The sequence below is a fragment of the Syngnathus typhle genome, linkage group LG3 (genome assembly GCF_033458585.1).
Source record: "Syngnathus typhle isolate RoL2023-S1 ecotype Sweden linkage group LG3, RoL_Styp_1.0, whole genome shotgun sequence".
Lineage (NCBI taxonomy): Eukaryota > Metazoa > Chordata > Actinopteri > Syngnathiformes > Syngnathidae > Syngnathus > Syngnathus typhle.
This window is the reverse complement of record NC_083740.1, coordinates 3,251,490-3,266,540: the sequence shown is the minus strand read 5'-3', so window position 1 is coordinate 3,266,540 and position 15,051 is coordinate 3,251,490. Positions and strand designations below refer to the sequence as shown.

The following is a 15,051-nucleotide window of genomic DNA, read 5'->3' as shown; positions in this document are numbered from 1 at the left end:
TTGCTAGTATGAAGGCAAGGCGGCTTTCCAGAGAAGGCCCGCAAAGGTTGCTAATCCTGCTCTCCGCTGTCATGCCAGCGCTTATCACAACAACGCCCTCGGGGCTCGGAGCCGGGCCAAAGAATCGCAAAGCTTAGGATTCCTTTCTTCTGCCACTACTTCTTGCCAATTCACCTACAGAAAAGAAAATATGGAGTCAAGCCCCCGCAGCCGAAAGTTACTCACCTTTTTGTTTTTTGTCCTTCGGTTCGGAGAGTTCAGATTCATGCCTCGAAGAGCATGGAAGTCATTAAGGGACCTTTGGCTCTCGCCTGCCAATTAAATTGAATTCACGTAAACGTCGGGTCGTCTTTCAAAGTGTAAAAGTGGACTTCATTCATCGCCTTGGTGGCAATCCATCCCAGTATTCATTGTTACTGATGCAAAGACTGGAAGTGGATTTGTGTAAAAGCTAACCTTTACATCTCAGGAAACGACACAGTATTTCTTGATCCTTATATAATTGATATCAGGTTAAAAGGCCATTCAGGGTTGACGTGCAAAGACAAGCAAGCAGACGTCCACGTCTGTCGGCCATTTTGAGCCGGCAATTAGGTTGAGCAGCGTGCTTCCTGCGGGATCAGCACACGGAAATGAAACGCTCGACAGCTTTTCACTAAATATGTTTTGGTTGTCACAGAATGGTTTGGTAAATCTTGCTCTGACAGATGTGTGAATTACCTTCTTTCCTCCTGTCGACATATACATATCGGCAGAGTGCCTGGATTAAATTCAGCAAAATGGCGCCACAATTTAGACCGGATTGTTGCTTGGCTAAAATTTACAAACCGCTTGACTTTGATTCAATATTCATGAGACTTCACTTGTCTTGGATTTAATCATGATTTTCTGTTAAATCTGAATTTTTAATATAAATTGCCTTTTGTTTTTTTCTTTCCTGAAAGATTTTTTTTTTTTTTAGTGTGCTGTACATGTTGTAGCATTGTCAAATATTTGAAGGATCTGTTTACTTGTAACCTCTGCTTTCTTCATCTGAGGCCTCCACTGGTATTTATTACTACCAGATGATTATTGCCATAATTGGAGCTCCATTAAGCAGCCTGAAACTGTCAGTGTGAAAGAAGATCTTTTAAACAGGAAGCACATTAGGCTCCAAGTCTGGACATCATTTTTCTTAACCAAAATGTCACCTGCGTGATTATACGTTGGCTAGCTACACTTGCACATAGTAATCATTTCAATGCTCAAGTCAACATCCCCTCTTAATTACAAACACACAATCTAATCCATCAGTACAAGAACTACCATCAAAACATGTTTTTTTTTTTTGTTTTTTTTGTAAGAGTCCATTTGATAGTTATAGGTAGCGGTAGGTATAAATGAAGACCGTAATTTTCGGACTATAAGTCGCGTTTTTTTTCATAGTTTGAGTGGGGGGGGGCGACTTATACTCAGGAGCGACTTATATACATATATATGTTTTTTCACTTTTTTGGGCATTTTATGGCTGGTGCGATTTATACTCCGGTGCGACTTATAGTCCGAAAATTACGGTAAACTCAAACAATATCAAGAAGATGGAAATTTCAATACCAATTAATGATAGTTATTTATTGGTATGTATAGTTTGGAGGGGGGGGGGGCTGATATAATTAATAATAATATATTTTGTAAAAAAGAGATCTAAGAAAAGGTCGGGTTCCTAAGACTGAACTCATCCGAGTGTTATGAACTTCTAGCACCAACTGAGCTTTTCTCATAATCATATCTGAAAATGAAAAAAATAAAGAAATACAGTCAACTATGTGGATAACACGTACATGGAAGGAAACTCCCAGGTATTTATTATTTATTCATTTATTTTTTTAAATGTCCAGGATCTTGAAATAACTTTCACAGTGTCTAATTGGTAATTGAATGGAGGACACAGTTGTATAGAAAATTGTTTTAATACTGTCCATTTTGTTGGCGTCATTTTCTGACAAACACATTTTCGACAAACAATACAGAGCATGATGGCGCTTTGGTGACCTCGTTCCAAACAGCAATTCCTTTCAAAATCCAAAGCAGCATAAAAGTATTCCAGTTGATGTGTTAATGCTACGCTATAGCTGTGACACTTTCCATACTGCATTTCACAAAAAAACTTTGTTTTACTTTTTAAAAAATAGTCGCCGAATGCAGTTTTATTAGTAGCCGATTCGTAGGGCTGCTCAACTGATCGGATTTTAATCGCCATTATGATTTTAGCTCAATACGATCTCGAAATTCCCATGATTGAGGAGAAATGATTATTTGGCGTTTCATAATAGTGATTTCAATATTGAACAAATTAATTATGATTTTTATCCATAATTGAGCAGCCCTACCAAAATGTGGCATCATCTTTTATGAGCGCTGTTTTAAAACATCTGCATGCCTGCTGAATCAAAGGTACACTTTTGTAAACCATTTACACTTTAACTCATTGAGATTTCTCTCTTTAGACAAGGCAAAGATGAAAATTTACAGACGATCTTTCGGTTTCTGAGTGGACATCAGTCGGTAACAAAAAATGAATGATGAGTCTCTGAATTCAAAGTTTTGGGCTGTTATAATGTCAACTAGCACTTAGTCTATACAAGTACAAAAAAAAAAAGGGATTGTCAGCTACCTGAGTCCCATTCTTCAGTAAAAAATATTCTCAGAATCCATCTTCCGTTCCGGTTTAGATCAAATGCAAATGCTGCATTTTTCTCCAGTTTCACCTCTAAATCCAGCAATAGATTTCTCGAACAAGAAACCATTTTCAAACAAACCATTGTCAATGGTTGCGTCCATGTTCAAAATATAATAGCACATTTTCTGGAACAAGATCTTTTCTTGTCAATTGCACTTTGTTTAATCACTTGCTTGTCCCCCCCCCCCCCCCCCCCCCCCGACAAACCTCAGCCTGTAATCGTTCATGTTCATTCTCTCAACGGCCATTCCAGTCAGCCGGAAGAAAAGTTTAGAATGCTTGAAGTACTCCAAAAAGATGTTCACATATCTTAGAAATAGGATGGCTTTAAGGATGAGCGATTGTTATTTGAACTGGAATGTTCTTGCATCAACGGTACCTGATAATCAAAGTGGCCATTTTGTTGCATTTTTGTTGTTGCGTGCGGTTGTCGAGCGCCACAGTGATCCATCGCTGTCTGTTTGTGAGCCACTGGATTGTTTCCCCGATTTTCCGGACATGCCTTGATGCCTTCCACTTCCGATGAATCGTCCAGATCGGCAGGACCCAGCTCCAGGTCCATTCCCGCTTTACTGTGCTTCTTTACCCTTAGACAGATGATCAGACCAACCAGAAAGGCCAAGCCCAGCACCAGCGCCAGAACAGCTAATGCGGGAAGGAGAGTATAAGTGAGTGAGTTTTGAGTCTCTGCTCGGGGTTCTAGGGATGTCAAAGGAACCCCCGCAGTCCGAGCTTCTGTACATGACCCGGTCTCAGCTGAACTGTTGGCCCTTGTGGTTATTCTCTCCCCGAGAGGACTTGCACAGACCGAGTAGGTACAGTTGGGTCTCAGTCCACGGAGAGTGTACTCGGGGTAGGTTGCCGGCACGCTCAAAATAATGGGGCGGCGGTCGGGGCCCGAGAGATTGCGGTAGGTCAGCCTGATTCCGCGAATATTTGGCCGTGTCTTGATGAAGAGGTGCAGATCCAGAAGGATGGAGGTGGAGGTCACCTGACGGGAGCTGATGACATCCTCGAGAACTGTGGAAGCCTCGACAGACACTTCTGTTAGCCGAGGTTTCGGTGCTTGCGTTACATCGTGGACATTTTCACAATAGAGTCCAGATGTTCCCGAAGGACACAGGCATCCCAGTTGCCCTATTGGGTCAAAACTGCAAGTGCCACCATTGAGACAGATGTTTGGTGGGCAGATGTGTTGGTCGTATTCCCCGACGGTGGGGGCAGGGAGTTGCGATGGAAGCGGGTCTGTTTTGGAGTCCAGGGTTTGTTCGCTTGGGGGCGGGGGAGGAATTGCATTGGTGTGGGTCGTTTCTTGGGATGTGGTAGGATCCTGTGGTGCTGGAGTACTCGCCATGGGCAGCAAAGTTGTTGTCGTCGGTGTACAACCAAAATCTGTGTGGTCCAATACTGATAGCATCTTCCCAGCATTAGCTAGAGGAAAGTGGCATCTGGTTTCCCGAAGTCTCACCAAATCGATATTCTTCTCTTTCAGCCATACCACAAAGGAAGCCAGGGGACACAAACAATTGAATGGATTTTCAGCCGCTGCCAGACTTACAAGTCTGGGGAAAGACTGGAAAAAGTCTTGGGGGAATCCCTGAAGATTTAGACCACTGAGATCTAATTCCTGGAGCCCGGTGAGTTTCTGAAAGTCTTCGGTTCTTAGCTCACTCAATGGATTGGCGGCCAGGTTGAGCTTGATCAAGCCCTTCAGGGAGTCCATCTTTAGGGCCTGGGGAACCTCCGTTAATAGGTTCAGGGAGATGTCGAGCTCGTGGAGGTTCCCCAGGGAGGCTATGAGATCTTCATCTAGATGGAGAAGCCCAAGGGAAGCCATTCTAAGGGATTCTAAGTGGGGTGTATGAAGGTCCGAGACATGCAAGGTTGGGATGCTGTTGTAACTCAGGTCTAGAAGCAGAAGGCTGGGTAGCTCAAGAGACGGCAAGGATGTGAGTTTATTCCCTCGGAGCTTGAGTTCCAGTAGCATTTCTAAACCTTCAAAAGCTTCTCTCTGGATGCTCTGGATTTGGTTTTGGTGGAGATACAGTCGCTCCAGCTGGACCAAGCCAGAAAAGCTCTCTTTGGAAATGTGAGTAATGAGGTTCGAGGACAGGTCCAAGTTCTTCAGCTTGGACAACATCTTAAATACACCATCCGGAATCTCTCCCAGCTCATTCTGGCTCAGATCTAGCATATCCAAGTCTCCGAGACCCACAAAGTCGTTTTGGCTCAAAGTATTGATGCCGTTGTGGAAGATGTAAAGGTTTGTGGTGCTGGCCGGGACCCGGGGTACGGTTTTGGACCGTCGACTGGTGCAAAATATAGAGTCCGGGTTGCTACAAGTACAATCTGCTGGACACTCGAAAGAAAAAACCAGACTGGAGGAGAGGAGGAGGAGCACGAGATGAGGCCACATGGTCATTTCAGGTTTGGAACTCTGCAAGACAAAACAGAAGAATCATCAAGCTTGATATGAATTCCACTTTAGTCCTACGTCATATCTTGTTCGGTATTTTAAGGGTGTGGTTCTTTTTAAGACTTTCAGGACTGACAACATCACCGAACCCAACGACAAGACTCTGCCAAGAAGACCGACAAAGCCAGTTTTTTTTTTCTTTTTAATTAAATGTGAGTGACACATTCTTCAGCTTCTTGTTGGAGAGCAGTGGAAGCAATGTGGCCGTTGACGTGAAGCAAAGCAGGTCAATATGGAATACGGTGGGCAGCAGGCAAACGGACACAGCTGGATTAAATTACCCACAATGCACTGCGGCCATCGCTCACACTGAGACCCACCCACCCACATGGACCTTTGTTTGTGAGAAATAGGGGGAAAAGAATGGAGACAATAGAAAAGGAGTAGGTAGCTAAGGCTTCTGTTTTTATTATAAATATATATATACATATTATAAATATTAATATTAAATATTTTAATATTATAAATATGAATAATTTAAATATTATATATATATATATATATATATATATATATATATGTGTGTGTGTCTCGTGTAATTCAATGCTGTTCTTTGACTTTATTGTGCTACGTTTCTTTTCCATCAAGTGGTGCCGAGGCATCAAAAGAACTCAAGTGGAAGAATCTCGGCAGGCGGCTGGACTCTGAAGATGTAGGTGGTTTATTTGTCCTGCATTCCGACGAGGAGCGCTAGGAGGATTAAAGAACTCGGCTGATAGGTAAACTTGAAATATGTGGAATAAGTTATCGACTGAAGAAGAGGGACAAAAGGGGGAAAGTAAGGAGTGAAGGTACTAAAAAGCAAAAGCAGAGTCCATAAATTACATCTGACATGTGTCCGAAGGGAGATTACTTCATCTTTTTGGAGGGGGGAAAAAATATCTACTCCCACCCCCTCAAAATTGGAATATCCTGTTACTTTATGGCTGAACAGCTCTAAAGCCACTAAAGGCCCCAAATGGCTCCAAAATGCAATTGTGTGGGGAAAATGTGCAACCGGTTCTGCTTTTGTGTCCTATCTCCATTGGTGGCCAAGTAATTAACATCGAAACCACTTGCTGTTTGTCATCAACACGAATGGAATGCAGAAGCGTGTGGGCACACCTTTTTTTTTTTTTTTTTGGCTACTATTTAGCCATCTGTGTTTGGCAACATCAGGAAATCAAAAGCTTCATATTACCATAAGAAAAAAAAAAATGCCAAAAGCAAACTAGACACTTCTCTTTGTTCTAGAATGTTATTGATTTGATTCCTATCGCTGTTTTTTTATCTACCGTAGTTTCCGCACTATAAGGCGCACCGGATTATAAGGCGCACCTTCAATGAATGGCCCATTTTAAAACTTTGTCTATATATAAGATATATACATTTGGCCCGCGGGCCGGACTTTGGACACGCCTGCTGTCGTGACTCAATATTGGTCCATATTTAAGGCGCACCTGATTATAAGGCGCACTGTCGGCTTTTGAGAAAATTGGAGGTTTTTAGGTGCGCCTTATAGTGCGGAAAGTACGGTAGTAGTTCAAGGTCTAGTCATGCCAAGTTTAGACTGGTTACCACCTGGCTCACTAAACTTTCCAATAAATTCACCAAGTGGTTCTTACGGAACTCCTTTTCCGCAACAAATCTTTTTAACCTGAGGCAACCACGAGGCTAATTGACCCGGCTTCCAGACGTTTTAATGAGTTGCTTAACATCTGGAAACGGTGGCGGACCTACAGACGGGAGGCGACATAGGCGAGATAAGTCGTTGATGTGTGTTAATTAAAAATAATAAAAAATTAGTCAGGTTGTTTGGGGAAATAATAATGGCATATAAAATATACTTTTTCAAATATGTCTACAATAACAGCATTAAAATAGTATTTAAAGTTGACACACACACACAGAAAACTAAAAAGTGTCCTCCGCTGTTTGGATCACCTCATTACGGCAGTGTTAGTTCAAGAGTGTTGGCGGATTTACGGCTGACAAGAACTTGGAAGAACCATAGGAACTGACACACACACACACACTATTCCTCAAACGAGCACGACACAATTTATTAACAAGAAGATTAAATGATGTCTACGTACGTATGGCAGTGTACGCGAAGGAGGTCTTATGTTTACAAAAGTTACTTATCTATTTACTTTGACTCCTCCGAAATCCTCCGCTTAAGTAAACACACACACATACCGCAGAGCAGGGGAATCAATTAGCGCGTTTGTCCGCCTGCATGGCTTCCAATCTGGCGACCTTGACTGCTGCACAGAGAAACAATGGCTTCATTCTGTTTAAGATCACACAAGTTGGACTCTTTCATATCTGCTTGACACCCCCACCCCCCCCAACTAGAACAGACGTGAACTCTCATATTATTTTTTTACAGCGTGAAAGCAGATGTGAAAAACAACCCGGCCTCCTCCTCCGTTCACCAAGGTAAACACTTTTGTGGTGTGTGTGTGTGTGTGTGTAAATATAGATAGATAGAATCTCTCTCTCTTTCTCTCTCTCACTCAATTACATGTTCATAATGATGAAGTCTCTCACTCAAAAAACAAAACAAATCTCAAAAGACGCTCGCCTGGACACAAATCTCAGTAACGAGCCCTGAGGCCTGATGGGAGACTCGTCATGGAGGGAAAAATGACGCTGTTGTATGACAGGAAGGGGTGTGCGCACTTGCGCACACACACAACCTAATTTGATTTTACACTGATAACGTGATTAATGCTTCTTTGTCGGAAAGATGCTCACGTGACTTTTGACATGGCTACGCTTCATTAAAAACAGCAACTAGCGTTACGTTATTTCGACAACCGTGGCGTCACATGGTAAGAATAAGAAGCACCAAAAATAAAAATGTGCACCTTATCCGTTTTGGATGCACACTACCCTCGAACATTCATGGCAACTGTCACGTCCTTCTTTTATTTTCCTTTCCAACAGAAACCATCTGCAAACGGCCAACTTTCTGTAACCACCACGACTCTCCTCCGCTTGACTGCTCGGGTTTGTTTTCGGAACGCCTCGGCCCGGCGTCGAGGCTGTGGCTACGCTCGGCAAAACAAATGCCACTCGGCCTCGTGTGACAAGGAGAAATGAAGGGAAACAACTCAATCACAAGAACTGGTCGGCCACGCCATTAGGTACCCCTGAAAATAACTCCAAGTGTCTATGATTATGTAATTGGACTGTTAAGGTTGTTCAACTAAACAATCAAGTTGCATTATAGTGGTCAGTTTAGGTCTGCATCTTAAACTAACATTGCTGATGTTTTATGGGGCACTTGCACACTCCGCTAATCGCTCGTCCCGCTCGTTTGAATCTGTTTGTTGTCTCTTTCGTGTGGCGTTCGACTCTCATCTGTGAACAAGATGTCCACATACCGCACAAGCTGCACAAGCAAAATCACAAGGCAGAGAGGACAAAACTGCTGGTGCAACAGAAAACAGCGCAATGTGCATGCCAGGCCAGTAGTTGGCACTGTTTTTTTTACAATTTTTCCAAACAAGTATTTTTTTTTACTTGCCATGTTGTCATCTCTTCGTGAAACCAAATAGTTGACTTGATTTGTTGAAGTATTTGCTCATAATTTTAAAGTTATGAAAAATTTTCCAGAGCCTTATAATAATTTGAGATATAATTTAAGAATCAATCTCTGCCTTTTGATGAACTCTTAAGGCTACCGTATTTTCCGCCCTATAAGGCGCACCTAAAAACCTAAAATTTTCTCAAAAACCAACAGTGCGCCTTATAGTCCAGTGCGCCTTATATATGGACCAAATTCCTAAATTTAAACTGGCCCAAAGCATTGTGTCATGAAATCAATCATAAGTGGCTCGCTGAAGACTATGAATCATGACTCAAAAAGACTATGGATCATTATTTTATGATTATAAAGTAATTTGTTCCGTCTGAAGTTGAAATAAAAAAGATAAAATGGAGAATGATTTGATTTGGATTAAAAATCTGACATGATGCATTAATGGTGCGCCTTATACTCCGGTGCGCCTTATATAAGGATAAAGTTTTAAAATGGGCCATTCATTGAAGGTGCGCCTTATAGTCCGGTGCGCCTTATAGGCCGGAAAATACGGTAAGTCAAAATATATTTTTCTGCCATGTATAAAAAGGAAAATTTAGCTCGAGACAAACTGCAGACATCTCAGCATAGATCCGCTCATAATAATGTCACCAGAGCTCCGATCTGTGCCCTTCCAGAATGTGCACGGCGAGCACTCTTTCTAGAAATGTCATGCTCTTTACTTTCCTACTGAAGCGCAGTGTTTATACTACACGCTCAGGGGAGGTACTTGGAGACACACTTTATGACTTACAAAAAGGAGTGGCAAACCCTAAAGCCTCAATTTGGGGGCTGGGGGCGTCGAAAGGAAAAAAAGTCCCCCCTCTGGTGAGCATGCCGAGGCTCGTGTCGTTTTGCTTCTAGAATTCCTCAGGTGTCGTGATGACTTGTAAAAGTGCTGTCAGTGAAAAATGGCACCATAGTAAGCAGAAAAAAATAAGACACTGCAGACTATACATTACCGTATTTTCCCGACTATAAGGCGCACTTAAAAACCTAAAATTTCCTCAAAAGCCGACAGTGCGCCTTATATGTGGACCAAATTCTTAAATTTAAACCGGCCCGAAGCATTGTGTCATGAAATCAATCATAAGTGGCCCGCTGAAGACTCTGAATCATGAATCAAAAAGACTATGGATCATTATTTTGTGATTATAAAGTAATTTGTTGCGTCTGAAGTTGAAACAAAAAAAGATAAAATGGAGAATGATTTGATTTGGATTAAAAATCTGACATGATGCATTAATAGTGCGCTTTATAGTCCGGTGCGCTTTATATAAGGACAAAGTTTTAAAACGGGCCATTCATTGAAGGTGCGCCTTATAGTCAGGTGCGCCTTATAGTCCGGAAAATACGGTACCATTAATTCTACCCCAAAACCGGTAAGGACATTACCTCATCAAAGTTGTACATTTACGAGAAAAGGAGGAAAGAACTATGTTTAGTACGATAATTATATTGCTTAAACACAGACTTGTCTAAATGAAATATTTTTGCAAGCCACAATATTTAAACCAAAACCATTAAAGAGCCCTTCAACTGCAATTTTCCGAGCATAAAGTGTAGCCAATTAATCCTTCTTAAAAAAAAGGATAACTTCCCGGAAAATCCAAGGCCATAAGTAGCATAAAATACAGTACAGCTGAAAGTCATTCAGTGAAACACATTCTGAAAATAATCAACGAGATTCGACCACATTCCACATTTGTGACGGGAATACATTTGACCCCTGCAGGCTTGCGTTTGCTACTGAACTCTCATTGGCCTTTATCAAAAAAAAAAATCTTTATAGCCAAGCAAATCGGACAAAAAATGCTGGCTGATGCGTTAAGAGTACCTCGGTGTCTGCAGTACTTTCAGTCGACCTTCATGATTAAGCGGCGGGGGGGCTTCATTCGACAGGCTGCCCCCCCCCGCAGCATCTTGTTCTACGTGACAGCCACCCCACCTCACCTCAACACCACCACCTCCGAAAAACTTAATTAAATTGCTGAGGCAGCGAGTCAGGAATGTTTGCTTTCCTCTCTCTCAGCCTCAGCCCGACCGTCTCTGCGCGTTCTTTGCATTTCTCAACCTTCTGTTTCTTCTTCTTCGGCAATCCTTGTCATAACAGGAAGACTTTTGGTTTCACTGAAACGGAGTTCCATTCATGAAGCTTCTTGACATCACTTTTGTCTTCTTGTTGCTGCGTGGCCACCGAAGAACCAACCAAGCAAGAATATGAAATAATATCCAAGTAAGCATGCGTGATGATGGTGCGTGGATGTAAAACGCTTACCTTTTACGATGAAGTTGAAATAAATAAACAAAATCCCTGCGGGATACACGCCCGACTCCAAACTTTGCATCCAAACTTTGCGCGTAAACACAACCGCGTTGCGCGTCCTTCCACGCGGCAAGTTTCCACGACGCGCCAGTCTCCGTGTTTACTCTTTGACTTTCCTCATCCAAACTGCGAAATTTTCGCCTCCGCTCTACACACAGGGAAACACTTGGAGGAGGAGGAGGTGCACAGAGGAACCGCGAGGCGGAGACTATACCTGCGTGGGAGTCGGCAACTACGAATGTGCGCACTCCACCATCACACACACACTAAGATGTTCACATCAAGGTAGTTGCTTATCGCTTCGTTAATAATATATTTAAAATCGAGAGATGGGAAAACATCATGTCTTCTCATGAAAATAAATAACTTAATAAATATGCCGAATTTATGCCCATTAGTTTGTCTGTCTACATGTTTTGCCGCACTCTTGTTTGACTACCACAGCTATTCTGATTTTGGTGCATGAAATAAATTACAAAAAGGTTTACAGGAACTACTGCTTAAGAATATTACTACTTAATGTTGCAACTCGGTTTTTGTTTTTTTTCCCCGTAGTTTTCTGATGTCCTACTTTGTCAGCGGTCATTGAATACAGCTTGGATCGACCGACGACTGTGTGTGAGTAGACAGCGGAGGCGGGCTTTTAGTGAACACAAAGTTTTTAAAAAGTAGACGCAAAACTCTGACGTCACAAGAAATAACATCTCCATTGTGCCCTAACGTAATGTATAATTATACACCTAAGTTATAATTAACCCCGAAGATCTCAAAATAGCACGATACGACTCTAACGAAAATCAAATGTCCCCTTTCAGTTTTATAAAATTATGACGACGACAGAAACAAATCAAATATTACTAAAGCTTATGTAAAAAAATACTTTTTAGGGACCTTTGGGTGGTTGGATGTTTTTGCACAGATAAAGAAGGTCTAAATCTTTGCTCCATCTCAAAGCGGAAATTACTCATGTCAATCCAAGAAGCGTCGCTTTACTAATTCACACCCCTCCTAAAATATCAGCCTCTGTCCACAGAGAAACGTAAACAAGATGAGAAGAGGAAGTGTCCATGCGTGGATTTGTGCACTCTGCATAGCGCGTGTTGTCTTATTTACTTTTCACACGACTCGCGTCACTGAAAGCGGTTGTGTTGCGAAATTGAGGAAAAAATACAAATAATATGAATTAGATTATTATATCCGCGTCATTTAAGATTTAAAGCGATTTGAAGACTGCCAGATGCATTTATTTGAGTTAGTTTTCCCGAAAAACGCATATTCGTTATCAGAATATTTAATTATTTGCATTGGCGGAAATCTTTATAATGTTCAGAATGGCCGTCCCCCAGATAAAGTTGGAAGCATATGCAATTGTGATGATGGTGCTCCCTCTAGTGGACAAAAAAAGGAGCAACCAGAACAGGAAATGAAAGAATGAAATGGAGGGACCTATATTTTAGGGACGTCAGATTCATTTAAGAAATGCTTTACACAGTGAGAGTGAAAATAATCAGGTAAATGAAACGATGAACTGAATCAATTCACCTCATTATTAAAATGAGATTTTGCGTAATAGGATTTTCACATTCATTTAAAAAACAAAAAACTGTTCTACTAAAACAAAAACAACCCACAGCGAATTATAAAAGAGAGTAGTCAGTGCTACTCTAGAAACGTTCTAAATAATGCATCAACTTAATTATTATTATCAAAACAACAATAATAATATATTGTCGTAAGAAAAAAAACAGCTATCTTAATTGTAACTGTACTTGTAACAGTAAATGAAATCAATGAAATGTCTCTTAACATTCTGCTAAAGTTTTTCTCTCTTTTTTTTTCCTTTCTTTTTCACAGCCCAATTATTTCAACAAGGGAGTCCAGGCATCAGCTTGAGGTTCATCCAGAAACTTAGCAGCTGCTCAGGGGATGCCAGGATGGAGGTGATGATCTTGGAGTACGTGCATCGATCAAATTTGGTGCTTTGGGTTCGGAATTGGGAGGGATCAGGCGGCGAAGTGATGGCTATTCCCAGTTTCTTCATGCACATTCCGACATAAGCGTCCTCAATGTGGAAGGGCTTGATACTTCTGGAGATCTCCACCAACTTGCACGGGAGATCACCGGAGAACACGTAGCCCATGCCCAAAGTGTAAAGGGGGTATTCCAGATCTGGGTACATCTCCTCTGAGACGTACCACTTGGAGCTCTTTGAGCGAATGACCTGTTGATTCCGCATGAGCCGCCCGGTCAAGTAGTTGTTTTGCGGGATGCTCGGCTTTTGCAGCATCAGCACTAAGTTGTCGACGTTGAGAAACACGTCTGAGTCGATTTTCATGCCGTAGGTGGCCGTAGGGCAGCGCGTGGCTAGCCACTCCATGATGACCGTGGTCTTGATGGTCAGGTTGAGGTAGGTGTCCCTGAAGTCACTCTGGATCAGATCGCCGTGCAGCTCGCTCTCCTGCCACAGATCGGGACCCTCGGCTAGGCCCAGCATGAAAAGAGTCAGGACCTTCTTGCCCTGGACCACTTTCTTCTTTCCCCACGTGCTGCGGATGGCGTTTCGGGCCGCAACGTTGTTGGGCGCCACCGGGACCATCAGCACCAGGAAAGGCGTGCTGCTCTCGCACACGTCGCCCACATCGATGATGAAGTGATAGTTCTTTGGGTACGCCTGATGGTACTGAGTGCCCGCAGTCAAGGTGACAAAGGTGGTCCTGGGAATCTTGGAATCCAGTTTGTCTCGCTGATTTGGATGGACCCGGTACGAAGGAGCTTTAACCTGGTCGGGCTCATTTACCAGCCGCTGGTAGTGCTGATGGAGAAGAGACTTTTCCTTCTGAATGTAACAGAACAATAGTGTGACGCACAGCAGTAACGGGTACTTGAACCAGGTTTTTTTATGAAGATTGAGGGGATCTCGGCAAAGCAATGTTCTGAAAAACAGACAGTTCAAATTAAACATGCATTTTGATTTAGTATTTTATATATTATTTCATCTCAATTAAAAGAATAATATGGAAATATATATGTATAATTTCCAAAGCAAAATTATTTTTAACCTGAAGAAACGTTCCATCATTTTTAATTTTGTATACATTGTTTTTCAATATTCAAGCACAACACATTTCTTTTCAGTTTCAAGTTGTACTTTCTCAAGTACAAAACCTTTGACCCATACAGTTAAAACGAGTCCTTAATGCTGACATAACAAAACCACTGTTGGTTGGAAACTCCAGGAAGGGTTGACAAGTCTCTCCTTGGGGTCCACTCGAGGGAACTAAAAAAGTTTCACGATTCATGGGCACAAATATTTTTGAGTATACACGAGGCCTCTCTCTTTTAAACCACACATCGAGAAACTCAAATTCAAACTGTTTTTTTTTTTCCCAAAAATTTATTTGGGGATTAAAAAGTGCCACGTCAAACTTGCAGTTGTGGCGCACAAGGTTTACTTCCAATCTTGTCCAGTCCCAGAGGACATTTTTCCCCCCAGTTTGTGTGTGGTTTTAATGACCCAACCAACCATAAAAGCACACAAAAGGAAGGAAATTAAATCAAGTAGAAAACTGATAAAATTATTACGGCTATCAAGACAACAAAATCTGCTCACGAAATTCACTTTTTAGCATCTAATGTGGAAAGTCCAAGTTTTTGCAAAGTCAAACGCACCATCAACATGCTTGATTAAAAATAGGGGGGGAAATGAAGCGATATTACCTTTTCAGTCCTTTCATACTTGGACTTCTATTCTACTCCTCCATGGTTAAAGTCCACAATTTGTTCCACGATTACCTTCCCTTGAGCAATCGGTCCACCTTGCACTGGTGTCGTCTCATCTTTTTCCACTTGCTTCCGCACCCACTCACCACTACCACTCCGGTATTAACATAATGACAAATCACTAAAAATGGCTAAAAAAGAAAAGAAAAATAGTAATAATTTATCCTCCATTAAAAAAAAGA

General features: G+C 41.9%; 2 protein-coding genes across 3 annotated transcripts; both read right to left on the bottom strand.

The window, feature by feature from the left end:
* Nucleotides 1-1,930: 1,930 nt before the first annotated feature.
* Nucleotides 1,931-11,255, bottom strand: LOC133150957 (vasorin-like). Of its 2 annotated transcripts, none has more exons than XM_061273595.1 (2): nt 11,042-11,255; nt 1,931-5,156 (listed from the first exon to the last, which is right to left on the bottom strand). In XM_061273595.1, the coding sequence occupies exon 2, from the start codon at nt 5,139-5,141 to the stop codon at nt 3,030-3,032; it is 2,112 nt and encodes a 703-aa protein (XP_061129579.1). In that variant the 5' UTR covers nt 5,142-5,156; nt 11,042-11,255; the 3' UTR covers nt 1,931-3,029. The 2 variants fall into 2 exon arrangements, with proteins under 2 accessions (XP_061129579.1, XP_061129580.1); XM_061273596.1 differs by lacking the exon at nt 11,042-11,255 and adding an exon at nt 7,374-7,638.
* A 1,675-nt stretch (nt 11,256-12,930) lies between these two features.
* On the bottom strand, nt 12,931-14,925 carry LOC133151047 (beta-1,3-galactosyltransferase 5-like). The gene is made up of 2 exons (XM_061273782.1): nt 14,882-14,925; nt 12,931-14,022 (listed from the first exon to the last, which is right to left on the bottom strand). Exons 1-2 carry the CDS (start codon nt 14,923-14,925, stop codon nt 12,954-12,956), a joined length of 1,113 nt encoding a protein of 370 aa, XP_061129766.1. The 3' UTR covers nt 12,931-12,953.
* Nucleotides 14,926-15,051: the final 126 nt, after the last annotated feature.